This window comes from Schistocerca serialis, chromosome 1 (assembly GCF_023864345.2).
Source record: "Schistocerca serialis cubense isolate TAMUIC-IGC-003099 chromosome 1, iqSchSeri2.2, whole genome shotgun sequence".
NCBI lineage: Eukaryota > Metazoa > Arthropoda > Insecta > Orthoptera > Acrididae > Schistocerca > Schistocerca serialis.
This window is the reverse complement of record NC_064638.1, coordinates 526,996,621-527,017,102: the sequence shown is the minus strand read 5'-3', so window position 1 is coordinate 527,017,102 and position 20,482 is coordinate 526,996,621. Positions and strand designations below refer to the sequence as shown.

At 41.5% G+C, this 20,482-nt stretch overlaps 1 protein-coding gene across 1 annotated transcript in view; it reads right to left on the bottom strand.

The window, feature by feature from the left end:
* Window positions 1-20,482, bottom strand: part of LOC126474759 (protein BANP-like) — a 197,184-nt gene that overhangs the window by 119,638 nt on the left and 57,064 nt on the right. The window contains exon 4 of the mRNA XM_050102239.1: window positions 4,852-4,999. Coding sequence (XP_049958196.1) covers window positions 4,852-4,999 — 148 coding nt within the window. The remainder of the gene's footprint in view (window positions 1-4,851; window positions 5,000-20,482) is intronic.

The window sequence follows — 20,482 nt, the reverse complement described above, 5'->3', positions numbered from 1 at the left end:
ATGCCACCCCAAAACAGCAGGGAACCTCCACCTTGCTGCACTCGCTGGACAGTGTATCTAAGGCATCCAGCCTGACCAGACAGCCTACAAACACGTCTCCGATGATTGTCTGGTTGAAGGCATATGCAACACTCATTGGTGAAGAGAACGTGATGCCAATCCTGGAGCAGTCCATTCGGCATGTTGTTGTTGGGCCCACCTTTACGGCACTGCATGGTGTCATGGTTGCAAAGATGGAACTCACTGTGGACGTTGGGAGTGAAGTTGTGCATCATGCAGCCTATTGTCCTCAGTTTGAGTCTTAACACAATGTCCTGTGGCTCAACAAAAAGCATTATTCAACATGGTGGCATTGCTGTCAGGGTTCTTCCAAACCATAATCCATAGGTAGCGGTCATCCATTACAGTAGTAGCCCTTGGGCAGCCTGAGCGAGGCATGTCATTGACAGTTCCTGTCTCTTGGTTCACTCCGAGATGCCTGGACACTTCCCTTGTTGAGAACCCCTCCTGAACAAAGTAACAATGCGGATGCGATTGAACCTCGGTACAGTCTGTGTAGGCATGGCTGAACTACCGACAACACAAGCCGTATACCTCCTTCCTGGTGGAATGACTGGAACTGATCAGCTGTTGGACCCCCTCTGCTCATGCATGGTTGCTTACATCTTTGGGTGGGTTTAGTGACATCTCTGTATGATACAGTCAAAGGAACTGTGTCTGTGATACAATATCCACAGCCAACATCTATCTTCAGGAGTTCTGGGAACCAGGGTGATGCAAAACGTTTTTTGATGTGTGTATTTAACAATTTCCTGTTTTAAAAACCAATTCAGTTTTTTAGGTGCACCTCTTCTTCAAGACTCTGGCTGAAACAAGAGCAGATCTTTTACAATAGTCAGCTGGTGAATCATCTTCAGATTCAATGTTTTTGCCTTATAGTTGATGTGTTGATCCAATCACTTGTAGTCAAGTGTGACTACTTTTAAATTATATTTTTCTTCAGTATTCCATCGTTGTAAGTAAACTCTCTTGGCTGTATGAATATGGATTGGTCCGGCAGCCCAACACAAGCATTCCATAAACAATACAAATTTCTGCATACAACAGCAATTGGTTTCATTTTCAAAACAAAAAATCCTAACTTATAAATATTGGAATTACTCCAAAACTAGTAATCTGATTTGGAAGAGTGGTATGTCACTGAATTCATCTCTTTTACAGCTGCCACCAGAAACTGCTATAGTTCCATTTGAAAAATTACATCAATACATATACCCCTGTAATAAATATAGCTTGAAAAGAGACTATAAATCTTTTAGTGAAGACTTTTCACAATTAATTTGCATAAAACAGAATTATAACACCTTAAACAGTCCACATAGAAAGAGCCACAACTGCAAAAAACATGTTTCATAACCAGAGAATGACTGGAAAGGATCACTCTATACCACCCCCCCCCCCCCACCCCCACCCCCCAAAAATTCAGTGCACTCTTGCAGTTACTCTAGCATCATCTTTAAGATCTAGAATGAGTATCTTCATGTCAATACATTTTGCTGCCAATGGCTACCACATTACTTGCTCATAAAGCTTAGCATGTTAAAGGCTGCCTTTCAGGACATAGATCAAATCTACCTGATGGATTAATTATGGGGGCTGGTGCGCCAGCCACCTCAGGTGTAATTTTTAGGTGGTTTTTCATTTGCATAAAGCTAAGTACCAAGCTGGTTTCCAAGTCCCAACTCAATTACATGATTCACAAACTAAATGAAAAATATCCTCACACCTGACAATGAGGCACAATTGACTCAGACAGATTGGTCCCCTGGGGAGCTGGCAGTAGCTTTAAAATGCTTTTGGAAGTGATGACCCCATCGTAATAATAGGCTATATCCAGGTAGAGTTGGTTCTCCATGTAACTGAAGAGGCACCAAGCCAGTTCCGATCTGGCATTAGCTGGACAAAGGGCACCAAAACGGTTAGTGAGATAGGATGGATGGCTACCACATCATGTAACACAGAAACATTATATTCCAATTTTGTGTTACGTCTGGAGATGGTTGACAGGTCTGATTCCAGTAGGTCAAAATCAATATTCAACAACCTAACTAGTGATGAAAGAGGTCCTATCAGTTCAAAATTGAGACAAAGTAGCAGGTAGACAAGAGTATCCCCAATGGCACTTCTAGAAATACAGAAAAGAAAGCGTAAAAAAAAAAAGTATGGTATGCTTTTTCTCTGTTTCAAGTGGTGACAGCACATGCCATAGCAAACTGGAACCACTGCTACGATTACAATCCTATCAATAATTAATTTTTTCTATTCATTTTCTACTTTTCATTCAAGTATCTACAAAGTGCAGATCTAGTTTGTAACTGAATTTATCGAAACACTGGTCAGGCTTTGCTTCACTTAAATTATTACTCAGGCTTCTCTTTTCAAAGTGCTGATTTCAGTACTGCTCGTAGTTTTTGTGGAAATCCTGCTCACCAAAAGACATGAATAATTGAACTTCTTATTGCAACAGAGTAGATTTGGGGAGAGCTCTTATGTAATTTCAGGCATGTTGACACCATTCATCAGAAAGATTAGTATTCTGATCTTGGACTAATGTATTTCAATTTCTTCAACTAATTACATGCCAGATAATTAATCTTAAAGTTCCAGAGCACCTAGATTTGCCATTGCAGGTTTAGCCATTGTATTCGTTAGATTCCAAATTTACCACTATACTTTTCTTGTCATAACTTTTATGAACCAAATGATATCTTCACTAATCAAGCCATTATGAATTTTTATAAATGACTGTAAAATCTACAAATGGTGCCTCAACACAGGCATAAAAAATGGTTCCATGATATCTTACATTTTGTTAACCCACTAAATATTTTGCAAACCAATTTCTGGCGTAATATATAAATCCATTCAAATTAGCAAAATCTAGCCTAGCTGTTTGTCAAACCAACATGCAGTTTCCAAAATACTAAAATGTTCATACACCAGTCTTTATAAGGCCAACCCCAATCCCACAATCTTCAGCTTGGGCTTGAAAATCTTAGAGGCAACATCTACTATGTGGAAGTTCAGAGACTTGGGGCTAGTCAGTGTTATATTAAAATCAGCACCCGGTCAGTAAACTATTAACATCTCCATGAGAATACACCACTCGCATTCCTATGATTAAAATCTCTGTGGTAAGACGTTACATTTAACTTCTTAAATCACCACTCGATAACAGTCATTCCAATCATGTATTTTTGTCAGAGTCATGAACACTAGTGCATTCATGTCATACACCTGGAAATCTGATGGTGTAATTGAAGAATAACTGTGATATTCAACTGTGAGAAGTCTTGTGTGAAAGTGCATTGTGGATGATCTGCCACTGTCATAATAGATGATGAGGTTTTGAAAGTAACTACCTGTAAACAATCTTTTATGTAAGGCCAGGGAATGGATGTTGTACTCCTTATGGAGATAATAAATGTGGGAATAGTCACATGAATTAAAAATTGTGTGGTGAACACTATTGGAAACTTCCCTGCAACACCAGTTTTACAGCAATTTGACAAAGTTTCTACACTGAGACTACAAGGGAAAAATGAAGATTTGCAGGTAGATCACATTTCAAGAATAAAAGTCACATTTGACAGACATGGAACAGTAATCTCATACCGGTGTGCTGTGGTACAAATGCAGTCGAAGCACCAGCATTTCTTGAGATCTACCTCTTTAATGCCTACATGTGGCAGCGTGTGATTTCCTTCTATTTTGAAGCGAATGAGCTATCTGTGAACATTGTCTTAGCCCACTGAACGTGACTACAAGTGTCTATGAAGCATTCTTGAGCAACCTTATCACAGAAGCACTTCTTTAAGCCTATACAACACAAATTGAAAGGATTCACCAATTTATACAACCTGGAAGAGAGTATTTTAAGAAAATAACAAATTAAACTTTCATTAAAGCAGGGATATGAATAACTTTCACAGACATGAAATAATGCCATGTGTAAAGAAGTCTTCCTACCAACCAAAACACTGTTGCTGCTATCCTCATCTGTCTTTAATGAATGTTTTCCCACATAATATCCATCTGAAGGCATATCATTGACTTCTTCTTCATCTTTATGTAAGTAAATGGCATACTTGCCACCAATTATTTCAACTTAAAAGTGATGGACATTTTAGTAGTCAGATATATGGGTCCGCGAAATGGAATAGCTTTCTCTTATGTCAATATGTCTCCAAACTTCATGCCTTAAAACTTGTATCCCTCACAGTTTCCACCCATTTCCCACAAATTTCCCCAAAAAAGTCTTATATTTGTGACAAACGTACATGTTCTGACCATGCTTTCCTCACCACCTGTCTCTTTAGTTGCTTATCTCACCAGCCTCCAACCTATGGGCCTTTTTTAAATGCAACAAAAAATTTGTCTCTCTCAAACATTGAATATGTACAGTATCACTGTGTCACCTTTCCAATTCCGTTATCTTAAACATAGAGAAGTTTAAGCTTGTTAATGTCATCTGACTCCTATATTAATCAAAAATGGTGTGTAAATTTTTGAGGTTACTAAATAACAACACTTTTTTGGTTTTTTTCCTTTTCGTATTTGAAAGTTATGATGGAAGAGAAAATGATTATTTACAATTAAAAATATAGTTTCCTAAACTAACCACCATTACTGTGATTATGGAAGTTGCCAAGTAAAAACATAAGGCAGATCATTTCTGAGACCTAACCAGGCAAGTGTTTCCAGAACTGGCTATTCTGTGTAGCTTAAATAAATGTGTAACAATAACCATAATAACAATAATAAAGCTAATGACACAACAATATAACATACCATAAGTGGATCCAGTTGTTTTTTTCCATGCTTTCCCTTCCCAGAGAGGTTTGAAACTGCCAGAACTTCTCTTGGAAATAAATAATCCAACAACGTAACAGCCATTTTTTCTGGACTATGACAGAACGTATTGATGTGTAGGAGGTTACTGTAACACACATACAATTATGTCTAATATTATTACGAATTCATGGTGTCTGTTTCCACTCTTAAAATAATACAGTCCATTAAAATTTGGAGAAATACGGTATATGCCTCCATCCTAAACAAGACAAGTATGCGATTTAGAGCAACATTCCTTTGCTGGAATTGCTCTGAAGTCCCTTTTCCCTTGGCTTACTAGCTTTTCCTCACTGTTCACAAAGTCCACTCTGTATCTCTTCCATCAACCCAAGATCAGCTTCATGCAACAGATGATTTTATGCAGTTCTGAATTAAATTTTATTCTATAGAACATAAGTTTTCCAGAAAAAATTTTGGTTACTTTCTTTCGCTTTTAGCTACACTATTTGTGAGATATTTTATAGTGTTAAGTAAGTGACAAAAGATTTTGAGAAGTAGCTCTTTTAAGTCATTTTTAGTGAAAATCAATCAAGGTCAGTCTTTTCACAGAATGAATACTAACACACTATAAAAATCAGTGATACGATGAACAACTGGAAATTATAACATTTAATTCTTTCAAGGTGGTGGTGATTAATTCCAGCTTGTATTCATCAAGTGAGAGACTTGGCCCCTGTCTGCCCTCTAATGTAACTGTGTTTCTAGCTAGTTTCACAATTAATTTGCTCAATTCAAACACTTATTAGTATTATTTAGAGGTAACTGGTAGTTGGCATGTGGATAACAATTACTGAAATCAAATCTTGGCGACAGGAAACAGATGCAGATCCAACTCCTGGGTAAAAGCTGTAGCATTTTTTGCATGGATACGTTCTTGTGAAACAAAGGAACTTTTCCAAGTAGTATCGATCATTTCACTTTCAATATTTATTTTGTAGTACTCAGACTACTGCTTGTAAATACAGACAGTTTAATGCAAGTAAGGCTCTGATGGGAAAAGTCAAGAAATGTATAAATGAAATGCACATATCTTTGAGGATAAAACGTTTCAGGACAAACATGTGGTAGAACACCTTGAGATCTTAGATTAAAACTGAGTGGCAGACCATGAATCGACTCGAGATCTTTGCCTTTTCTGGGTAGCTGCTCTACCAATTGAGCTACCGAAGCACAACTGACGATCCTTCTTCACAGCTTTACTTCTGCCAGTACCTCATCTCCTACCTTCTGAAACTTACAGGACTGGCATTCCGGGATGAAAGGACGTTGCTACCAGGAAGTTTCATATCAGCACGCACTCCACTTCAGAATGAAAAATTCATTCCGAAAACACACTCACCAGACTGTTGTGAATCCACATGTCTGCAATATCTTTTCTCCCAGGACAGCTAGTCCTGCAAGTTTCGCAGACAAACCTTTGTGAAGTTTGGAAGGTAAAAGATGAGGCCAGAGGCTCTGGCAAAAGTAAAGCTGTGAGGATGGGGCATGAGTCATGCTTGGGTAGTGTTGTGACAGTGCCACGACATTTAATAGTGCCGCCATGACAGTACGCGAAAACGGCGATAGAGGCGCTTCACAACTCGGCTGAGCGCGGGAGCGCCACCTAGCTACGAACGGCGCCGGCCGCATGTCACGGCATGGCAGTCGAATAAGAGATACTGAGTTGTTATCATGTAACCAGCTATTGTTTCTAAGTGAGTGTGTTGGAATATCCACGCAATTATTGGTGATTAAAGGTTATAACACTTTTTGGCGACAAGGATGGGATATTTTCACTGCGTTGTGGATTTGTGTGTTCGTGACGGGGCAGACATGGAACAGCTTATGCAAGCGCTCATTGGACAACAAACACAGCTGACGGCTGCTATTCAGGCACAACAAACACAACTGACGGCTGCTATTCAGGCATTGTCTACGCCGCTTACTCATCGTCTGTCTTCCTCTTCTCCGCCTCCATTCCCCCCTTACGACGAGGCTGCTGAAGACTGGGAGGATTATGAGAAGCGTTTGCAGCAACACTTCTTGGCTTTCGGCATTGTCGAGCCTCCTATGTATAAGTCGTTATTTCTATCTTGGATTTCCCCACGGATCTATCAGCTGCTACCTCAGTTAGCCCCTCTGCGGGAACCTGCCTCTCTGTCCTTCCAAGAAATGTGTGACTTATTGTCTAAATATTACCGAAAAAACACCCACGTCGTTGCTGCCCGCGTGGCGTTCTACCGGTGTCGTAAACAGCCCCATCAATCTTACCGGGCTTGGGCGGCGGAACTACACGATCTGAGTAGGAAATGTCAGTTTGTCACGGACACTCATCATGAGTCTTATGCTGATTCCATGGTTAGGGATGCTATTCTACGGCTTGCTCCTGATAAAGAAGTTTGGCAACGTGCCCAACAACTGCCAAACCCGTCGTTGTCGGAAGTTCTAAGCATCGCTCAATCCTTTGAAGTGTCTCACGCTGCTGGCGTGCAAATAGGTGCATGGTGTGATGTAGGCGCTGTACAGTCAACTTTCGACACGGACAAATTGCCTGTTTCACAGGAGAACGAAGATGTGGCGGCAGTTCACTCGCGTAAACAACATCGCGTTGGGCCGCAACGCTCGCAGCGAAAACAGCAACCACAGAAGCAGGTTCGACCGCACTTCCTTCTTGTCCATGTTGTTTTGTACAGCATGACAGGGCTGCGTGTCCAAAACGTTGGGCCACGTGTAATTCATGTAGGAAAAAAGACCACATTGCTTCTGTGTGTCAGTCCCCTGAAGTTCCTGTCGACGAGGATGAGGCATCGGACATGGATGTTAACTGTGTGCTTTCTCAAACAAATAAGTTGTTTGTTACTGTTCATGTTCTGGATAAAGACATTTGCATGCAAGTGGACACTGGCTCTGCAGTAACTCTCATTAATTCTCGCACGTATTTGGAGTTGGGCTCCCCTCCCTTGTCTCCAGTTACGCGAAATCTGAGAACTTATAATAAACAGAAAATTCCTATCATTGGCCAGTTTGATGCTTCCACTGCCTACAAGTCTGTTGTTAGGCCCCTCACATTTTATGTGGTGGATCATGCGGGCACTGAAAACCTGTTTGGTTATGATGCTTTCCAGTTGTTCGGGTTCTCCATTGATGATGATGTGCACGTCATATCTGAGGATATTCTGTATCAACAGCTGGATGGATTGTGTTCTGAATTTCTGTCCGTGTTCTCTGCTGGTCTGGGTCGTGTCAAGGATTTTGGAGCCCACATTACTCTTAAACCTACAGCTCGCCCTAAGTTTTTTCCGGGCACGCCCTATTCCGGTGGCATTGCGTGCACCTGTCAAGGCTGAGATAGACAGGTTAACAGCTTCAGGGATTCTCCTTCCTGTTACCTCCAGCGAATGGGCATTGCCAATCGTGGTGGTTTCTAAACCAAACGGGAGTCTGCAATTGTGTGGTGATTTTAAAGCCACTGTCAACGCTCAGAGCCTCATTGACACTTATCCTCTTCCCTGTCCTGAGGAGTTATTTACCAAGCTCGCTGGGGGCCAGTTCTTTTCCAGACTTGACTTATCGGAGGCGTACCATCAGTTGCCGTTGGATGCTTCTTCTAAGGAATTTCTCGTCATCAACACTCCTTGTGGGTTGTATCAGTACCAGCAGTTACCATTTGGCGTCGCTAGCGCGCCGGCCATTTTTCAGCGGTTTTTGAAACAGCTCACGGCTTCCGTTCCCGGCTGCATAAACTATCTGGATGGCATTGTTGTCACGGGGGCCTCCACTGAGGAGCACCTTCGCAATTTGCGTTCACTGTTTCGGGTTTTGCATTCGGCTGGGTTGAGGTGCAATCTGGACAAGTCACAGTTCTTCCAACCCTCCACTGTGTATCTTGGTTTCCACTTGTCCCGTGAGGGTGTACGTCCTCTACGTCAGCACGTTGCGGCCATTAACGCTCTACCCCAGCCGTCTACGGTCAAAGAACTTCAGGCGTTTCTAGGCAAGATTGCTTATTATCACAAATTCATTCCATCTGCGGCGGCAGTAGCTCATCCTCTGCATCAGCTGTTATGCAAAAACATCCCTTTCTGTTGGCCCAACGAGTGTGAGCAGGCTTTTGTCCGCCTGAAGGCTCATTTGCAGTCGGCACCTTGTCTTGCCACATTCCGTCCGGGTCAGCACTTGGATCTGGCGACTGACGCGTCACAGTATGGCCTAGGGGCTGTTCTCGCCCATCGGTATGAGGATGGGTCGGAATGACCCATCGCCTATGCTTCCAAGACCCTCAACGATGCGCAACGGCGTTACTTTCAAATCGAAAAGGAGGCGCTCGCTATCATTTATGCTCTAAAAAAGTTCAGCGTTTTTTTTGTATGGTTCTAAGTTTCACCTCATCACCGACCACAAGCCGCTGGTCTCTCTGTTCAGCCCATCGGCGTCGCTTCCGGATAAGGCAGCTCACCGCCTGCAACGTTGGGCCTTATACTTGTCTTGTTTTCACTATGAGATTCACTATCGACCCACAGCCCAGCACGCCAACACTGACGCATTGTCGCGACTGCCGATGGGCCCCGACCCGGTTTTCGATTGTGATGAACTACCCTGTTTCCACATTGATGAGGAAGAACGTTGTGCGGTCGAGGGTTTTCCACTTACAGGTTCACAGGTCGCGTCGGCTACTGTGCGGGACCCGGTCCTGCGTCAGGTGATCGGTTTTGTTCAACGGGGTTGGCCGGACAGGACCAAGGGCCGGGCATCGGATCCCCTTCGCAACTACCATGCCTTGCGCCTTCGTCTGTCAGTTCGTGATGGTGTTGTTCTTCTGGCCACGGATGGCGCATCTCCACGGGTCGTGGTGCCAGCCTCTCTTCACAAGATGTTCTCAAACTGTTGCATGAAGGCCATTGGGGTATTTCTTGGACTAAGTCCCTGGCCCACAGGCACGTTTATTGGCCCGGTATTGATTCGGACATCGCCCACATGGTTGCTGTGTGTGGTCAGTGTGCTCAACAACTGGCTGCACCTCGTACAATGCCCTCTCCTTGGCCTGATCCGGTGCAGCCATGGGAACGGGTGCACGCTGACTTTGCCGGCCCCTTCCTCGGTACTTATTGGCTACTGTTGATTGACGCCTTCTCGAAGTTTCCGTTTGTTGTTCGATGTCCGTTGCCCACCACTGCGGCGACGACGCTGGCTTTGTCCAAAATCTTTGCGCTAGAAGGTTTTCCATCCAGGATCCTCACGGACAATGGCCCTCAGTTCTCTTCGCAGGCCTTCCGTGATTTTTGTACTGGACAAGGGATTCATCATGTTACAGCACCGCCCTTCCATCCGCAATCGAATGGGGAGGTCGAGCGCCTTGTCCGCACTTTCAAAAGCCAGATGAAAAATTCCTTAGTGATTTTTCCACAGATGACGCTCTGCTGCAATTTCTGAGTTCTTATCGCTTCATGCCTCTGGGTGATCGCAGCCCTGCTGAACTCTTGCATGGCTGCCAACCGCGCACTCTACTGCACCTGCTTCACCCTGTCAGGCCTGGTGCTGTGTCCCCTAGTGCAGGAAAATACTCGGTGGGCGCTGATGTGTGGGCACGAGGGTATGGATCTCGCCCTAAATGGATTCCAGGGGTGGTCAAGGCTCTTCGCGGCCGCCGGCTTTGTGAAATACGTACGAACGACGGCATGGTTGTTCGCCATTATGACCAGATGCGCCCACGAGTGGTGACCACGCCGGTGCCACCGCCCCTTCCTTCGCCTCCACCAGCCCAAGAAGCCAGTCCTGTCGCTGCTGCCAATCTACCGTACATGTTGATGCAGCCGACGTCGCAACTGCTTCCGAGTACGCTGGAACCGGCCCCAGTCACGACGCCGCCTTCTCCGGGACCCATCTCGCTGGAGCACACCCCCAGGTCCACGACACCTATGGATGCTACTCCAGAGTTTTCACCCATCATCTCGTCCAGGAGGCACGTTCCACACACGAGCTTCCGTCCTGGACATTTTCGACCATACTCTTGTGTCTCTTCGCGGGATCTTCTCGGGGCCTCACAAGAGGCCATGGATGTCTCCGCACTGTCCATGTCTCCAAGGAAGTGAGTGTTTTTTTTTTTTTTCAAGGGGGGGAAAGTGTTGTGACAGTGCAACAACATTAAACAGTGTCGCCACGACAGTATGCGCAAATGGCGATAGAGGCGCCCCACAACTCGGCTGAGCGCGGGAGCGCCACCTAGCTACGAACGGCACCGGCCACATGTCACGGCACGGCAGTCGAATAAGAGATACTGAGTTGTTATCACGTAACCAGCTATTGTTTCTAAGTGAGTGTGTTGGAATATCCACGCAATTATTGGTGATTAAAGGTTATAACAGGTAGCTCAGTTGGTAGAGCACTAACCTGCACAAGGCAAATGTCCTGGGTTTGAGTTCCAGTCTGGCACACAATTTTAATCAGCCAGGAAGTTTCATATAAATTTGCCTTCCCCCCATCACCGCAAAATGAAAAATTCATTCTGAATACAACTCTTACATACAATATATCCTAGAAATGTAAAATGGAAGCTACACAAATATGATCTGTAATGATTTGAGGAACTGAAGTTGGGGTGAGGTAAGTGCTCATGTAGGTTTGTGATGTGAATAACTGCAACAGGGGCAATAATGGCAAGATTCATTTCATCTCTACAAATAGACTCTATTACTGATATTTGTGAATGTGACGCTTCCTCACTTTTTTTTCTGCAGAACAATGTAACTTTAACAATAAAGGAAATAATGAGCAATATTTAAGAGTGCATACATTGAGAGATGTTAGATTCCAGAAAAGCACATATGACTCATATTCGTAGGCAGGTGTTGCAGGTGTTGTCCAAAGCTGCATGAAGACATTTTGAGATAACAGAAGTTCATTTGTGAACAAACATCTGGGTGAGAAACCTGTAAATGTGGTAGCTGACAAAGAAAAAATAAGTGAAGGGCCTTGTTAGACGTGATCATTGTTAAGAGCACCTAGCAGTCTTATGATTCAATATAGCGGCCTCCTTCTTTTAGTCCTTTGGAAACATTACTTAATAATCTCTTCCAAGTTATATAATTCCTGAACAATACGAACAAATGATGGGTATATGCCAAGACCTCCCCAACTCTTACGGGGAGTGATGGTCTTTTCTTTAATGCTGTAGGTGTTACAACACTGTATAGTCATAAATATTGTCAATAAAATGTCACTACACTGAAACAATTGCTTATTCTTGTAACCTTAGAAATTATCAAACTCATATTCAATGTTTTTTGAATGATTTTCTTGAAAAAAGTGACAATATAATGTATCCATTGTGTACAAGAATTGAAAAAGTCAAATGAAATGATAAGAGGGGAAATACATGATATTTCATTCGATAGTGTTGAGTTAGCCACTCACGTTAATGCATGTTCCTTACCTCAACCTTTGCTGCTGGAAAAATGGAATGGATTGCTTTTGCGGTTCTTTTCTCTTGTATCTCTTCAATATATCGTATATTCCCCTTAAAAAAGTCAGGTTAAAATTTACAGCATGGGATAAGCCAAGTTTTAATCTACATCTACATCTACATCCACACTCCGCAAGCCACCTGACGGTGTGTGGCAAAGGGTACTTTGAGTACTTCTATCGGTTCTCCTTTCTACTCCAGTCTCATATTGCTCACGGAAAGAAAGATTGTCGGTATGCCTCTGTGTGGGCTCTAATCTCTCTGATTTTATCCTCATGTCTCTTCGTGAGATATACGTAGGAGGGAGCAATATACTGCTTGACTCCTTGGTGAAGGTATTTTCTCAAAACTTCAACAAAAGCCCGTACCAAGCTACTGAGCATCTCTCCTGCAAAGTCTTCGACTGGAGTTTATCTATCATCTCCGTAACGCTTTCGCGATTACTAAATGATCCTGTCATGAAGCGCGCTGCTCTCCATTGGATCTTGTCTATCTCTTCTATCAACCCTATCTGGTACGGACCGCACACTGCTGAGCAATATTCAAGCAGCGGGCGAACAAGTGTACTGTAACCTACTTCCTTTGTTTTCGGATTGCATTTCCTTAGGATTCTTCCAATGAATCTCAGTCTGGCATCTGCTTTACCGACAATCAACTTTATATGATCATTCCATTTTCAATCACTCCTAATGCCTAATCCCAGATAATTTATGGAATCAACTGCTTCCAGTTGCTGACCTGCTATATTGTAGCTAAATGATAAAGGATCTTTCTTTCTATGTATTCGCAGCACATTACACTTGTCTACATTGAGATTCAATTGCCATTCCCTACACCAAGCGTCAATTCGTTGCAGATCCTCCTGCATTTCAGTACAATTTTCCTTTGTTACAACATCTCGATATACTGCAGCATCATCCGCAAAAAGCCTCAGTGAACTTCCGATGTTATCCACAAGGTCATTTATGTATATTGCGAATAACAACGGTCCTACGACACTCCCCTGCGGCATACCTGAAATCACTCTTACTTCGGAAGACTTCTCTCCACTGAGAATGACATGCTGCGTTCTGTTATCTAGGAACTCTTCATTCCAATCACACAATTGGTCTGATAGTCTATATGCTCTTACTTTGTTCATTGAACTCTACAGTATCTTCCTTCGCCGTCGGCGTTGTCGTTGTTACCGTGAGACACCGTTATACCCAGAGGAAAGGCGCGTCGATCTTTGAGCATGAGATATGATGACCTTAAGCCATTGACAACACACAACGGCCATGGTAGCACCTGATTCCAGAACAGCTGCAGTAGTTAAGATCTATGAACTAGCCCCTGTTGACCAGGTCCCCAAAACTTAACTCATAACGTGATCCCTTAAAAAAGCAAATTGTCATAACGATCGTCTATAAAGGCTTCGTACAACGAGAAGAAATGTTACGGTTTATGGAATAATAGCAGATACGACCAAACTGTCTTGTCTCTTCTGCTTTATTTAACATAACTTCGTTCACAGTTTCATTTCGCATTCACCACTCATTCACCAAAACCCTTTGATGAACAGTTTTGGTTGCTTGACACCAACAGTCAATGATGATGATACAGCTTTTCTCCTTTTTATAAATTGAAGCCCGCTCTCCGCGATATAATACTTTACGCTATTCCATTTCCGTTACAGCTATCTTGACTCGTAATGTTACACGGCCCCCCAGACTGTGATGTCTTGAAGAGGGTTCCAGACAGAACAGGCTTATTTTTTTTGTGTGTACTGTGACAGGAGAGGGTATTTGTTTCGGCGAATACACTCACTCTCAGATTCACTCAACAAGTCAGTACATACATTCTACAATATTTAAGTTGAGTTAATGGGCCTAGACAAAATGCCCTTAACTAAATTCCACATCTGTTTATAGGTTGTCTTAGAAACACTTCGCACTAATCACTTCATATTCACACCAAATGTTTTTTCTTGGATGAAGCCCTCAGTTCTTCAACCGACTGTGCAAGGCAGGGATCACAGCCGGGTTCGACGATTGGCATCCTAGGCCAAAACCCTTATTAGGCCACTTTTTTAACCAGAGAGGATCTGATCCTTTTCTTTTCCTCTTAATTCCACTTTTAAATCATCCATCCTCGCTGTTCGGTGAGAGGATAAATCGTATTTCAGCGTCGACATTGTTGCTGATACCAAAAAGGTATCTCATGGAAATCGTCGGTATATTCTTTAATTTTCCTTGTAAGTTAGTATAAGTACGTATTTATCCACTGGTGCTTTTATTTAGTCCACTGAGTGTAGTCTTGGTATCATTCAGTGTTTCTTGAATCTATATTTCGCTCATTATTGGTAATACTTCTTCAGGTCTATGTGAGGGAACAAGCCTTTAATTACATCAGTATCACAATCTGCCAGGAGGTAGCTCCCTTCATGAGGTATTTTCATTATTTTATATGCACCTGTATATAAATACTGCCACTTCTTATTCAGTCTTTTCCTGGTTGATGCTTTTGGGTGATTTCTCAATAAAATTTCTTCCCCTACATCATATGTGACTACTTTCTTCACATTTTTATCAAAACGGGTTTTTCTCAATTGTGCTTGATGCTTCAGGTTTTCGTAGACCTTCTTCACCATATCTTCTTTCTTGGTAATCTTTTGTTCTATTGCAGGTAATTTCTTCATCCATTCTGGCACAATACTTTCACCAAATACTATTTGGTTAGGTGAATAACCTGTCGATAAGTGTGGTAAGTCATTATACACTTTCTCAAATTCATAAATCCAATCGATCCATTTATAATGTTGTTTGGGTATGTACGTCCGTAAAAATCGGTTCAACTCTCGGAAGATTCTTCAACCGGATTTCCAGAAGGGTAAAATCTTGAGATGTAAATGTGCTGGATTCCTTGTTCTTTCATAGTGTCTCTCCATACTTTGCTTGTATAATAAGCAGCATTGTCTGTCAAGATCATTATAGGTTTGCCAAGTTCAGTTATATAGTTGTTGATAAATTTGCGTAACATGGGTTGAACGTGGAGATTTTTCAAAGGATATAATTTCACATATTTTGAAAAGAGATCATAGAAAGCCAATACATATTTGAACCGTCCACGTGTCATGGGACATGGCCCACAGACATCACATGACACCAACATTAAAGGTTGTTGTGGGGTGATAGGATGTAATTCTATCTTCCGACAATAGTTTATGGGTTTCGTCTTCTGACATATTTTGCACTTCTTAAGAATATTTGTAGCTATACGTCCCAAACTTGCATGATAGCAGTATTGTGCTATTTTGGCTGTACATTTAGCGGCACCAAAATGACCCCAATTCAAGTGAGTGTACCATACTAGTGATTCTAAATATTTATTTGGAACACAAACTTTCCAAACATCTTCTTCATCCTTCCTCCGATACAATATTCCGGATTTTAATTGATACTGTTCTTGAGAGTGACTTAGTGTTTTGCTTTCAACAGCATGCCTAATGGCTTTCCACAACTTATCATCTTCCTGCAGTTGTGGAAGACTTCGACATAGCTGTGAAATCTGCCTCTCACAATATTGCCTTGATAAATTCATGACTTTAAAGTCAATAGTCCGTTCTTCACACTCGTCAGCATTCTTTCTTTTCGGTAATCTTGAAAGAGCATCGGCTATGATGTTGTATTTCCCTCTGATGTATTTGAGCGTAATATCATATTCTTGCAGTAGCAAGGCCCACCGGGTTAAACGTGAATGGAACATCCTTCCTGTTAAAATAAAAGATAAAGCTTTGTGGTCGCAGAATACAATGATCTTCTTTCCATATACAAAATAGCGAAACTTTCTAAGTGACCAGACCACGGCCAGTACTTCCAATTCAATAGTACAATATGCACGTTCACAGCTAGAGAGTGTTCTGCTGGCAAACCCAATTATCTTGATGGTACTGATATCTTCTGGATTGTCCATCTGGAAAAGAGTGGCACCCAATCCTGTTTCAGAAGCATCCGCAGCAATATAAAAATCTTGATCAAGTATCGTATGATGTAACAGTGGAGCATTAGTCAAAGCATTGCGGATGTTATCAAAAGCTTGGGTGCACTCGGAATTCCACTCCCACATGACATTTTTTCTTAACAGCCGTAACAAACAGTCTTGGCTTCCTAACTGATTGGGTAAAAATCGTCGAAAAAATGAAACTAAGCCGATAAATGACTTTAATTCCGTTCTATTCTTTGGATAAGCACATCTGTTAATCGCATCCATCTTTTTAGGATTTGGTTTTATCCCTTCAGGAGTGATTATATGTCCAAGAAATTTCAATTGGTTATGAGCAAACTTGGATTTGCTCAAATTTACAGTAACTCTGTATTCCAAAAATTTCGCAAAAACTCTTCTTAATAAGTCCACATGTTCCTCCCAAGTTTCAGAAGCAATTAGGAAATCATCCACATATAAAGTAACTTCATTCAAAAGGTCTCTGCCCAGTACGGTATCTAATGCCGATATGAAAACACCACCGCCTATTTTCAACCCAAATGGCATGACAGTAAACTGGTAACTTCAGCCCAGAAAAACGAATGCAGTATATTTTCTAGATTCTTTCGATATTCTAGTTTGCCAATATGAACTACGCATATCCAAAGAAGTTAAGAAGCGGGCACCATAAAACTTCTGTACTAACTCTTCTAGGTTCTCCGGTCGCGTTTGTACAGGTATAATGATCTTATTGATCTCTCTGGCATCCAACACCAATCTGATGTCACCATTGGGTTTAATTACCGCCACAAGAGGGTTACAATATTCGGAATCTGAGGGCTCAATAATACCCCATTCTAACATTTTATTGATTTCCTTTCTGACTACATCTTTCTTTGTCCATGGGATAGAATAGGAAGTACGACAAAAGGGTTTATGTGCATACGTCTTTATATGGTATTCAAAGTCTTTTATTATACCCGGACGTTTACTAAAAATTGACTGATATGCTTCCAACAAGTAGTACAGTTCATCCCTTTGGATAACAGATAAATATTCTGATTCTAACACCTTTTCCTGCAATGACATTTTATCCATCATTTCTTCAGAACTTTCAATAAGGCATATATCATACACATTTTCATCATCAATACTGACATATTTTACCATGGAAATGGAAATGAGCGTTTGGCGTCATTGGCCGGGAGGCCCCTCGCGGGGCAGGTCCGGCCGCCATATCGCAGGTCTTATTACATTCGGCGCCACATTGGGCGACCTGCACGCCGGAGGGGGATGAAATGATGATGAACACAACACAACACCCAGTCCCTGAGCGGAGAAAATCTCCGACCCAGCCGGGAATCGAACCCAGGCCCAGAGGACGGCAATCCGTCATGCTGACCACTCAGCTACTGGGGCGGACATATTTTACCATTAGATTCATACACAACTGATTTGGAATTACTCGGCCCTTTCTCAGGGTGGCTGTCAAAACATTACCATTGGAATTAAATATACATTCACCTTTCTCTAAATTAATGATTGCACCGGTCTCACATAAAAAATCCAAACTCCAATTACATGGTACTGTCATTTTAGGAACAACCAGGAATGTACTTTCTATTTGAGCCCCCTGTATTGTAACGTCAACACGTACCTGTTTCACAACTTTTTGCAGACACGGTACATCCTGTGATAGGAAAAGTGGGCATTTTTACCCCTCAGCTTATCTGTTTTAAACAGTCCAACGTCATGACACTAATAGTTGCTCCAGTATCAATTAATATTTCAACATCAACATTATTTATACTTGTTGGAATTATTGCCTGTAAAATTTGTCCACATTTATTAGAAACTTCAGGTTTTTCTTCAATTAATTCATTCCTTATATCCTGATCATTATTGTACCTTAATACTCTCACTTCAAATTGATGCCTGCCTTCCTTCTCCTTTCCAGTCATCCTAGGAAGGCATTTGGTGACTGGTATTAGTTTAATCTATCTCGTTGAGTCATCGGTGGGGGTTCATGAACTTCCACAATCCGTACAGTATGATCCGAGTTATGGTATTCTCCCCGTCGCACATTGGAGGCTCCTTCGCCCATTGGTATAACTCCTTGTGCTGGATGAGGACTCGAGGCATTTGTTCCATCCTGCCGATGAACATTATGCTTCGAATTATCTTCCCAAGGTCGAATGCAATTGGGTTCATCATTTGGGTACCTGTTACTCTTATTAATATCACTACTATGCACATTCGTGTCACCATATCGAGGTTTACCTCTAGCACAGTAAGTATCTCTTCTATATTTATTATAATCATTGTTTTTATTGCAACCATAGGATGAAGATTGTCCACGCTCCTGCGATGCAGGTTTGACCTGGTTTTCGGTATTATTATTATCATACGTTAAATTATTATAATAGTTATTCTTATTACTATGAGTGTGAGTCGACATTTGATTACTACTCATTTGTCTTGCGTCTTCCATAATCATATCTATAGAGTCAATCACCGACAAGAATTGTTCTACATTGTGGTCAGGAACATTTATTAACTTTTCACGTATATTTATGGGCAACCTTCCCTTCAAAATTCTGATCATTTCCTTGTGAGAAATTGGATCACTCCAACAACGTGTCTTATTTATGTACTTTTCAAAATATTGCCTTAAAGTACTCCTTTTACTGTTAAAATACTCAGTTTGGTAAACCTCTTTTCTTAATTTCTCTTGTTTACTCGACGACCAGTATTTAGCCAAAAAAAGTTGTTCAAACTCAGCGCAAGTATGGCAACTTTCACTTACTTCGGCGGCCCATAATGCGGCTTCTCCGGTAATTTTGGATACTGTAAATTGAAGTCGGTCGTGTTCTGACCAGCTACGCAGAAATATTCTTTTGAAATTATTGATAAAGATTTTCGGATGCAGGTTGTTCTTTTCAGTGGAGAATGTTGGGAATTGTCTACTTTTAAAAATGCTGTTCTCCACCTTTAAAGAAGACAAATATCCTCGCTGACCAAAAGTATCATCATCTTTACCAACCGAATCATCAACTTCCCAATGCAAATTTTCACCACAATTGTACTTCGTATTATCACATGTTCGGTTGTTTTTCGACCTATTCTCCGAACGTTCGTCCTCTGTCAGCAAATTTTGTGATGACTTTCATTCTATCTGCGCCAATTTATGATTGGTTTCCTTTTGCCATTTAGGTAACTCGTCAACTATTTTCTCTTTTATTTTCTGAATTTCGCTGGTGAAGAGCTTAATTAATTCATCATTTCTACTTAGGTGCTCATTGATATTTTCATTTGGCTGGGATCCAATAGTAGTCTTAACCTTGTCTGCAATTTCATTTCCTTTTATTTCTATCCATTCAGTTAGATCTTCGTCAAGTCTTTTAGTTTGATCTACTAAATACTTGTTAATCCCTTTAGGAGCATCAGACTCAAACTCGACTACTTGTTTCGAAAGCTCTTCTATCTGTGCGCTAGCATGGAAACAGCTGCTTTCACACTTAACCATCCTATTGGACAGGCCATCATAACTCTTCGAAACTACCTCATATTTCTTTTCTACGTCATGAAGTTTTCTCATTAAATTATTATATTGCCTTTCTGAGGTGTTAGAAAACTTTACATCTAGTTCTCCAAATTTCGCATTTAATTGAGTCTCCCAGTCCGCCTTTAATTCTTTCTTAGTATTTTCCAGTTTATAATCAAAGGTGTTCAGTTTGCTTTCCAAAGAATCCATTTTAACTCCTAATGAACCAAATTTGGCCTCAAATTTTTCATTTAACTTTTGATTGTCCTCTTTTAATTGCTTATTATCTTTTTCTAGTGAACCAAGTCTTCCATTCATTACACCCATTTGAGTATTTATTGATACCAGCATATCAAACATTTTTTGACTAATATTTCCATTCTGAGGATCAACTTGCTGATCTACTTCCGAAACCTCAAGATCTTTATGTTCTCCCACGCTGCTTACCTTACTTATCATTGTAATTGAATCTCCTAACGGCTCTAAATCAATAACTGTATTATTATCTGCACATGTCTCCTGTCCCACATTGAGCTCATGGGATGCATCATCCCTATCCTCTTCACTTTCCTCTCTCTCTCTACTCATTACTCTACTCAACTGCACATTATCATGTATTCTTTTCG